This window comes from Rhinolophus ferrumequinum, chromosome 6, assembly GCF_004115265.2.
Source record: "Rhinolophus ferrumequinum isolate MPI-CBG mRhiFer1 chromosome 6, mRhiFer1_v1.p, whole genome shotgun sequence".
Classification (NCBI taxonomy): Eukaryota; Metazoa; Chordata; class Mammalia; order Chiroptera; family Rhinolophidae; genus Rhinolophus; species Rhinolophus ferrumequinum.
The window spans coordinates 41,380,371-41,391,362 of NC_046289.1; the positions used below are offsets into that span (position 1 = coordinate 41,380,371).

Genomic DNA, 10,992 nt, shown 5'->3' on the forward strand with positions numbered 1-10,992 from the left:
AACATAATCTCCCCAGAATCTTAAAAGTGCCAGGTGGATGAGAACCGTATTATCAAGTGTGTCCAGGATTTGGGAGCCCACCGTGGTGGCCAGGTCCTCAGCACAGGCAGAATTCTATTAGAATTCTCTTTAATGGCTTCTAGAATAGACACTAAAGAAAAGTGAACCGGTCCCCTTTTGAATTAGGAACACACCTGCTGTGCCCTGGGGCGGAGTGTGCAGGGGGTTTCTTGAAGTGGCTCCAGGCCTCACAGTCTCTTCCCCCAGGTCACGCTTCACACCGGGCTCCCAGTCCCTGACTTCTACTCCAGCAGAGCGTCCATAGCCTAAGGATGGCTGTGGAGGCACCAGCGGCCTCGTCTTACTTCCGCCTGAAAAGCAACAGCACGGAGCTCAGCCAGAGAGTGGTGGGATCCAAGAGCACCGGAAGGAGAGGGAAGGAGGAGAGCAAAGCTGGTCCTCTACAGTCTTCACATCCCACAGCTCCACACCTTTCCCTTCCAACCTCTCTATTGCTGTAATGCCTGCATTTGCTTCCATGTTCAGCAATTCCAACCAACAAAGGACCTAGACAGTCCACCATGTCACTTTGTTTCCACTCCCAGATTTTACTTTTGTTTAACTTAATTTTTTATGTAGGTGAGTTATGTTTTGTTCTTTTCTGATCATGTGATTGGTGACTTACTGAGCTGGCACAGCCAAGAAAAAATTCTCCTGATAGCTTTTCTCTTAAGCTTTCTGTCAAAGAGGTTGTACGGAGAGGTAGGGAAGAATGAGCTGAATTTGGAGCTTGCAGTTTACCTCCTAGAATGTTCTTGCCCTATTACCTCTCATGCAGTGTTAGATCTGCATAGCTAATCTTTGGGAGGTGGGCAGAGTGAATGTAGCATTGAAAGGTTTTATTATCCATTGAAGCCCCAAAATATCTACTACACAACTACCCAAAGCTTCACGGGGGTAGGATCATTAGGATAGCTGGCTCATTAGGACAGGCCAGAAACCCTGGTCATTCAATGAAACTGGAAAGTCTCCAGACATAGGCAGACCACGGGACTTAATAATTTGGTTCATTTATTTAATCCAAGTTCTTAATTTAGAGCCTGCTATGGACCAGGCACTGTTCTAGACACTGGAAACACGGTGTCGAATACATGGATGTGGTTTCTGCCTTCCTGGAGAGTATATTCTAGGAGAACAAACCAAAAAATAAAATAATTACAAACTGTTATAACTAAAAAGGAAATAAACAAAGGGCAAAGAGACTCATTGGCAAGATCTTTTATATCCCCTACAATGATGCTAAAAATCTACATAGTCTGGCCATCGCACCAGAAACATACCAACTCAATGCCTTTCCAACCGTGCTATTTTAATTACGGCACCTGCTGCCATTCATCACAAAGCCTTCTTTGGTAGAAATGATGCTGGCATTCTTATTTGTTAATGCTGCAACGATATTAAGCCTTAAAAATGAATGTGAAAAAAAAAAATAGTGGCCAGAGAGAGAAGGACCCATTCTCAGTACTGGAGGATCTGAAGTTGCAGTCCACCGCATTTACATTCTCAGGATAAACATGCTTGTCTCCATATATACTCTCTGTGCCTGTTACAAGTGAAAAATCCATCCACTCTGCTGCCCTTTTCAACCTAACTTTCTGAGGTAGTTCAAATAATGGTAGGAAGACAATGAAATTGTATGTCATTGCTATGACTGACAGCAGAATAATAATGCTTATTACTCCTAGATAGAGATAGACTTATATAAGTTACCCTTCAGATACTTTAGTTTGACAAGAAGTTTTAGGAAATGTAGGGACCTGGAAACAGGTTCTGATTAGTTGTCTAAATATTTGCCAGTGAGCTAAGAAATTCACCAGGAAAAGTAAAACAAGAATGACATATAAAAGGGAAGATGGAGGATGGGAAAACTAACAAATTAAAGTTTTGGCAAAAAGTAATATATGTAAATAGCTAACTATTGACTTTTGTGGTTACTTGATTTAGATTCTTCCTATCAGTTACAGTGTCTTTCTAGTTATGTGTACCTAATTTATTGAATGGGTGCTATCCTGTTTATGTCTTGGTTTTTCTTGGCTGCAGAAGAACTCTGTTGCAGGGCAACACTAGTTTGATGTTTGATTTACTCTCCAATGAGACTCGATGATTGGGCCACTGTAGACTCATCGTTACTCCTGTTCTTTATTAAATTCCTCCTGCTAATTAGATTTCTAGTGACTTGTAACACATAGTTTACACAGAATTGCCATTATAGATGCATACAGCTACTGTACTAGGAAAAAAAAAATATTTCTGGTGTGCCAATAAATAATTTTTATTAGAGAACATCATATGTCTCTTCAGAATTTCTTAGTTTTTGCCTGTTTGGGATGACAATTCACCTTTGTCTGAGCAATATTTCTTCAGTAAAGTGTCATCGGAAGATCCCCCCAGTGCTCTTGAAGGCACGTGTTCTTCACCCCATTTCCTTGGGAAGGCTGGCAACTGTCTCCTGGCGGTACTTCACTCCTTGATCTAAACTTAGTATGAAACATTTGTAGTTTGGATGCTGTTGGGGATCTGCTTCCAAACATTGGGGGTTCATGCTAACAAACCTGCTCTTAAAGAAGCCACAAATGTGCACTGCAAAATATAATGTCACTGGCTTTTTCAAACCTGGTTCCTTCAAAATTTCTTTGAATGTTTGTATGGCTAAATAATACAACTGTTTTTTGTACATTTGTACGGCTGGCTAAACAATAGGATTGTTTTAAATAATTACAACATTATGGATCTCCCTTACACGGTTAATAACGTTATAAAATGAGCTGCCTTTGATTTCTTTTATTAAAAGAAAAACATCGCCTAAAAGTATATGACGTAGGTTAGAATCTCAGAGTGAAACTTTGAGCAGTTGGTAGCCACTACTTCTCTGCATCCAGCCAGGCTTCTGCTCATCCTTCTTTCTTCACTCCCTACCCTGATGCTTTTTTCTTCTTCCTCTATTGGTCCCATCTCTCCTCTGTTTTCATTCCCTTTTGTTCACTCCCTAACGGCACACTTGAGCCATTTTTCACTCTTCTCATGGTACTAAGATTAATGAAACTTCTGATCCCTGGTATTTCCTCATAGGAATAATTATGTTATTTATAAGAAATCATCCCAGTTTCTGGAAATGAGATCCTTTTTTTCTTCTGCCTGTAAGGTGTGCCTTAATCTTTTGCGCATCTATTCGACTCTCTGATAAGAAAGGAGGGTTTGCTGTTCAATCAGCATCTCTCATTATGGATCAAGGGAACTGTAGTAATTAAACAAAGAGGTTCTCAGATTACACTGCCTCATAAGTTATACAAACATTCTATAATTTATACGAACATTCTAAAGACACCTAGACTGGTAGGGAAATTTGGGTCTGACATCACACATAACTGAGGCTCCCTAAATCTTGTCTTTATCTGAAGAACCAGCTTTTTGGATACACACAGACTTTGAGGTACTGAATAAGAGTGAACAATGGGAGCCAATTAAATACACAGAAACAGTCTGGTCCTTTGAATTTATTATCTGCTCCACTCTGCCACAGCTGTGCTAAGAACAGTTCCAGGTACATAATTAGCTATCACAGAATTAAATGATGATGATGGCTGCATAACCTAGTGAATATACTGGAAAAAAAAAATCACTGAATTGTACACTTTAAAAAGATGAGGGGCCATCTTGGACATGACCAGATTCTCCTTTCAACCTCCCTCACGCTACATCTCATAGTCTGTTCCTATTTTGTCAAACCTGTGATCGTGGTAAAGCCAAAGGCACAGGAAGAGCTGACCTCCTGACTCTACCTTTTCTTTCCCTTCCCACCTTCCCTCAGTCAATGGAAGGGCTTTGACTTGCTTATTCTCCTGGTCTGGTGAAGACTGCATCTCCATTTCCTTCTGGGCCTTCCTGTCAGGGATTTTAACCTGCCCCTTTTCTGAGGGCCACAGTGATGGAGAGAGTGGAAAACCCGCTACCATTAAGGAAGCAATTGAAAATCACTCTCACCTACCCACAGTGGTTGGGAATCTGGTTCACATCTCTTTTTCCTTCTCCCACCAGGTGAAAATAAACCCTCACCATGAACTCTAAAAGGATTACTATTTTGGCTGGTAATCAATCGTGCCTTTTTTCCCTCCCATGTTTTTTTCTAAAATTCATGGAGATAAATAAAGATAGTTTCATTAACAAGCATGGCGGAACGTTAAATTTTAATTACCTGTTAACAACTTCCAAACCGTCTTTTGATGTTGGCCATGATTTTTAATGTGTATGATAAAGGAAACAAAAAAGCTCAAGAAACCACCTTAATGACAGAATCCTCACAAAGGTATAAACCAGTGGTTCTCAACCCTCGCTAAAATTCTTTAATAAGGACAGTATGTTCAACTAGGCATTTACATATGTTCTGCACAAAGGAACGGGCACAAAGTGAGAGAAAGCATATACGTAGAAGTGCTTTGTGTACTGGAGATGAAAGACGTGTTCAATATAAGTATTAATTGCTAAGAAATCTCGACACTGCATTATCCGACAGTCCTGAGGATAGTAGTGCAGTGGCTGAGAGCCAGTATCTCTGGCTCTTGACTGAATTCTGGTCCTGGCTTCAAGGTGTGCCACCTGTGGGAGTTGCCTTATAGCTGCCAAACCGTTTGTTCCCCCGCGCTCTTCCCAGGGTTTCACAAGGGAGTCCCTCAGCAAACTGAGACCCGATGGAATTATATCGGTCCCTCCCCTTCAGTGGATTCCTTGGAGATGTGCGTGTGTGTGAAGGCAAACTTCAGGCTGGAACACAATGGGAACTTTCGGAGAGACAGCCCTCAGGCTACGTAGCACACAGATCTTGAGATTAACAATCATTACCTCTTTAGAAGTTTACCAATAAAAACTACACGTTGGCTCTATTCGGGATTCAGTCCCTGAGACTGTTCCCTTTGGCCCGTACTTGTACTCTATTCGTGGCTACTGTCTTTTCTTAACCCTGTGCCGCCCTTCTCCTTCCCCACAACCCACGTCATGCTGGACACAACAGTGGGCCCTAGAGCAAGCAATGAAAACTCTCCCCCAGTTTCCACATCTCTAAAGTGGAAGTAAAAATAGTATTGTTTTGAGGGTTAAATCAGACAACACATGTAAAACACTCTGAACAGTACCTGGCCCATTATGAGTGCTCTAAAGTGTTAGGTATTATTCATTTGTGTACAACCTGTTAATGATGCCACAGTTCCATCCCCTCCCTTTTTATTACTAAGATCAGATTTGAGTGTCAATAATGATTTTTACTATCATCTTCTTGGGAGACAATGCTTATTGTTTTTTGGAAATTGACAAAATGTTTGTTATATTCTTCTGCAAAAGTTAATGGAAGAATATAGGCAAGGAAGTTCTGAGAAAAAGCAGTAACTTGACTTGTATGACACATTAAAATCTACTTCTCTACTTCAAAGCCACAATAATCAAAATGGTATGGTATTACTAAGATCAACTACAAGATAACTCAGAAATCAAGATTTCAATAGTTGTTGAACAGAGAATCACAAAAGAAGAAATAAAAATTACTCAAAAATGTTGAAAAATATTATTTGAAATTTGGTTAACTATTTGGAAAGCAAAACTATTATTGTGGGGACAGAGCCAGGAGTACAGTTTCCAGGCTCTCGGCCTCACGTGGAAAGGTGCTGGCTCGGGTAGTAAACTGGGATTGGATGGCCATCAGCTGTGGCTAGTTGGCCATCAGCTGTAACCAGTGAGCCGTGGACCACTAATATAACTGCTGTGACTACGCTAGCAGAAAAATGGGGGCTAGCAAGAAGATGGTGGCTGGCAAGCGCAGATTGCAGTTAGGATGGTGGAGTGTGCCGGATTCTGTGGCTCCGGCTTCGTGTGTCTCCAACCCAGCCGCCAGGGAGACCATAGTGGTATGAGTCCCCTACCTATGGCTTCGTGGGTGTTCCTTTTTGGCCTCACCATGTCCTGCGATCTTATGTGGGGAGCAGGAGCAGAGACCCCGCAGGCTGCCCTGCACGACAAACGACGCAGTGAGCAGGGTCTCCCGCGCTACAACTATATTCTTAATCATACCACTTTCCAAGTGTCAAGGTGTTAAAATATTTAAAACTTCAAGAAACCAAAAGAGAATGGAAATACTCATTTTTCTCAAGGAGGCTTAAGTCACTATAAATTACTTCATGCAGTTGGCTTATTAGTTTTCTAAAAATCCTCTCCAACTTGTATTTTACATTGTAAACCCTTCTTTCTTATCCCTGCCTATGTAGCATAGCCATCTGTTTTCTTTAATTAACTGAGGCCATCTTTATCCTGTCTAAACCCACTTCTAGTACTATAGATTTATTGAATGTATTGATTTATTGTTATGCTGCTGTTTAACAAACTACTTTTAAGGAAAGACTGAGGTATTAAATATGAACTACTCTGCACTCTGTTTCTGGACTGTGTTTTGAACCCTGTAGTTGATGAGTTAATAATGAACAAATTCATCTTAAGTAAGTGAGGATTCTAATGCTTCCTTCTGTAATGTTGATTTCCACGTGTGGTCTGCGGGAAGACCACTCCACGCAGTATATTCTCCTAATTGCCTGGTGCGTTGTGTGGCTATCAGATGTGAAGAAATAAGTTTCCAACCTTACCAGTTGGGCAGGCTGAAACTGATGAGCAGGTGAAAGTTAACTGCAGCTTCTCAAACGTTTGGTTTCCTGGTTGGCAATACCATAGGCACTGCCGAATATGCAGACCTTAGCTATCTAGGTATAGTGATGCACTCAGACCTGATACACCTGCAGATAAAAAAGTACAACTACCCATCAGAAAGAAATCAGCCAATTTTAGAAACTTCTGAGGATCAGACAAACCTTCATGCCACTATTAAATTCCATCTTCAAGGTTTCAACTAAGACCAAGAATTAAAATGCAGTGCAGTTACCACCCGTATCACATATACGGTGTGGAAGCTAATTGTCTATCACCAAGTTGAGGGGACACTTGATGTTAAGAGAATCTGAGCTTCTGGCTCTCCATACCTTGGGGATGGACAGAGAATCTCAGTGGATCAGATGAAGAACTGAGGGCCAGTTCAGGGGCAATGGGGATGTCAGATCAGCGGCCCAAAGGAAACGAGAGAACAGCACAGAGCAGACTAGGTAACAATATTCAGATGCATTTCACACCTGCTTCTTTTCCTGTAGAAGTCTCAGGTGTCAGGCTTCATCCTTAAGCCTCTTGCAGGTGTTTGGCAGTAACTAAAGCAAACTTAATAACCACTGGGGCACAGGCCTAGTAGAAACTTACGGACACTCTAAAAGAGGACAGCTAAGGAACATCATTCTTCCACAAAATGAGTCTGACCCAAAATGATATTTTTCATGTTTTGAATCTTCTTGAGGCTAGACTAATAATAACCATAACAATACTACCCTGTTTTCTTATTTCTCAGATGCAGGAGTTGTTTGTTTTTTTGAGTTTTGTTTTCACACTTTAACTTTTCTGCAGTGAAAATCTATATCTTACATGTGTCAAAAGAAACTCATCAGCTACTAGTAAAGTGGTGGTTCTCAGCCTCCGCTGCACATTGAAATCATCTGGAGAACTTTAAAAATATTGATACCAGGTTACTAATTTAATAGGTCTGGATGCAGCCTGAGAATGTGGAATTGTTTAAGCTCCCGAGGGATTCTAACCTGCAGCATAGATTGAAAATACAGAGGTAAAGAATGTGTGGGTGGCCTATACTCAGATCGTCACAGCCTGTACATTTGTAAAATTAATAGGCTGCGGGGGTGGGGTAGCACCAGTTCATCAGTCTGCTGCTTCTGTGAGGTATTTGCAGCGGTAGCTGATAAATCTAAATTCACATCATAATTGTCTTTTAAAAGGTCTTTTAAAAGATTCCACTATAATGCAAAATAGAAAAAAAATATTGTATAGGCACAAAATTAATAATCCACTGGATGATATAAATGAAGACAGTAAAAATTGCCAAAATTCTGAGAACAGATTTTTAATTGTTGGGACCAATTGATGTGTCAATGTGGGGACAGAGTCCCAGAGAGCAGTTTCCAGGCTCTTGGCCTCACGAGGAAAGGTGCTGGCTCAAGTAGTAAATGGCCATCAACTGTGATTGGATGGCCATCAGCTGTGGCTAGTTAGCCATCAGCTGTAACCAGTGAGCCATTGGCCACTAACATAACTGCTGTGGCTACGCTAGCAGCAAATGGGGGGTAGCAAGAAGATGGTGGCTGGCAAGCGCGGATTGCAGTTAGGATGGCGGGTTGCGGACAGTGTGGTTCCTGCTTCCTGTGTCTCCAACCCAGCCGCCAGTGCGAATATAGTGACTCCCCTATCTATGGCTCCGTGGGTGTTCCTTTTTGGCCTCACCATGTCCTGCGTTCTTATGTGGGGAGCAGGACTAGAGACTCCGCATGACACCCTGCATGACAGAGACCCCTATTGTGATTGTCCTTCTGAAGAGGAAAGTAGCATGTACTTGGGGGATAAATGTACACTATTGTAAATAGGTTTTTTAGGTTGTGTACATTTAATGTGGTATTCGGCTTGGTTTTCTTCAAGAGAGCCAACATTAAGTCAGTTGGGCATCTTACAATCTCTGACAGAAGCGTTTTACAAGTAAGAAATACTCTAATAATATTTGTAGCCATATAATGAATATTATTGTTTTCCATAGGATGTACGAAGGACTTTAAGTAAATCATCTTACTTAATCCTCATCTGACTTACGCATGTTTACTTTTACCACTTTAGAAGTGAGAAAAATGAGGCAAAAAGAGGTTAAGTAACTTGCCAAAGGTCGCATAGCAGGCAAGTGTTCGAGGCAGGATTTGGACCCAGACAGTCCACTCCAGGGCTTATGCTCTTAACCACTTGGTCACAGGTGATTGCTACACATAGCGTGCACCACACACAACACTCTCGTTCACTCAATAAATTTGTAATGGGCACTTATCAGGTGCTAAACAGTTATAGCTACTACGGATACCAGTAAATAAAACAGACAAGGTCTCTAGCTTCTTAGAGCTGATATTCTAATAGGGAAATGCAACTAATCAATAAAGCTCAAGATAATTTTAAATAGTAATGAAGGCTACATGAGAAATCGAATAGGCGAATGAAATAGAAAGGTTTGGTGTGGTCAGCAATTGCCTCTCTGAGGAGATGACATTTGGGCGAAGCACCAAGGGTAAAGCCCTGGAAGAAAGAACAAGCAACTACAGAGAGTCAGTGCCGCTGATGCAGGGGGAGAGAAGAGAGGAGAGTAGGGCAAGACCACCAGGCCCCTGCAGGCTAGGAACACCAGTCACTAGACTCTGGATATGAAAAACCTGAACCTGACTCTGGCTGACCTAAAGGCACAGAAGGAAGCTATTAGAGTGGTGCAGGGTAGCTCAGAAAGACAGGAACCAGGGCAGCTCTGGGTATCGAGGGAGCAGGAACTGATGAACAGCCGCTCTTCTCCGAGCCCCAAGTCTGCACAAAATCTCCCGCTCTTTCTCGTCTTTTTGTCTTTGCTCAAGATTTGATTCCAGAAAAACAGGCTCTGCTGTTGCTGGGGTCCTGGGTCTGCCTCTTAGCTGAGGGAGGGCAGGACATCTTGACTGAGAACCCCAACCACTGCCTCCAATCTGTGTGCTGTTTCCAGAAAACGGGATGGGTGCCGGCAGCAAAACGAGCAAAGTGACAGATTCCATCTCTGTCGTGCTTTGAATGAACAAGTGCTGCTTAAGTCTGTGCCTTTAATTTCCGGGATGTGTTCTTTGTTTTACAAAAGCAAATGTTTTAGAAATAGCAGGAAGCACGGAGGCTCAATTTCAATCTCTGCAGAAAATAAATAGTGAAAGGGGGAATTCTCTTCAATATTGACTTTACGTCTCAGAATACCAAACGCTCACAACTGATTTAGCTCAAAAAACAACAGAGCTTCCACAACTGAGTTGAAACTGGGGCCACAACCAACACTACCTAATAGATCGTTTCCAAGCAATGAACACAAAAAACTGCTGCCTGTAAACTACTCAAAACTGAACTGGGAATTTTTTCTCATGGCATAAAAATCCACTAATCTGATAAGAAAAAAAATTCATTCTTTGGGTATTGTTGGTCTGAAAATCTATCTCAACATGGACTCCGGAGTTACAAAAACCAGGTTCCCAGCCCATACTTATTAGTATGAGTTTAGACAAGTTAATTTAACCTCAATCAGCCTTAGTTTGTCACAAACTAGAGGTAATAATACCTACAGGATAGGGTCATTGTGAGGATTAAGTTAGAAAATATGTGAAGTGCCTTAATTTCTCTTGATTAAGCTCTTTGATCTTTGCAATGCAAAATGGTCAGCATATAATTAAATACACATTGCTAGAATGCTTGTAGTGCTGCGGGGAGGGGAGATTTGCAAAGGGATTTGGCCTTGAATAACTTTAAAATTTTTACATTCCTTAAATGTAGTTCACACCAGTGTTTCTTAGGGCAAGTAATAATAATAATAATAATAACAATAATAATAATAATAATAATTGCTACTGTTACTTTAGGGCTCACAATGTGCCCGGCACTATTCTAAATACTTTGTATTTATTAACTCATTTAATCTATACAACGGCCCTATGAGGTTGGCATTATTATTATCCCCCCATTTTAAAAATCAGGAAATTAAAGCAAATAAGGTTTGTGTAATTTGCCCAAGGTCACACAGCTGTTGAGTGACAGAGCTGGGATTTGAACCCCCACATATCAGTCTGGGGCCTTCACGCCTAACCATTCTGCTCTATTCTCCAGATAGCAAAGAAGCACCAATCTCCGTATGGATCGTGGGGGCTGGTCCCAGTGGGCTGTTCCACTTCCTCACATGCAACGTTGTCCACGTGAGATTTGCAGTAACAAAACTTCATTTTTTAAATAATGTGTGTTTTGTGAATCCTCAAATTATTA

The 10,992-nt window shown here is 41.4% G+C and overlaps 1 protein-coding gene across 8 annotated transcripts in view; it reads left to right on the forward strand.

Moving 5' to 3' along the window:
• TRIM9 (tripartite motif containing 9) overlaps positions 1 to 2,461 on the forward strand; it is a 104,443-nt gene extending 101,982 nt beyond the window's left edge. For 3 of the 8 annotated variants that reach the window (XM_033107761.1, XM_033107764.1, XM_033107760.1), the window contains one exon: positions 268 to 2,460. In XM_033107761.1, the coding sequence (XP_032963652.1) occupies positions 268 to 330 (63 nt within the window). In that variant the 3' untranslated portion in view covers positions 331 to 2,460. Of the gene's footprint in view, positions 1 to 267 lie in introns of all 8 variants that reach the window. The other 5 variants (XM_033107767.1, XM_033107762.1, XM_033107766.1 and 2 more) reach the window with 4 other exon arrangements.
• Positions 2,462 to 10,992: the final 8,531 nt, after the last annotated feature.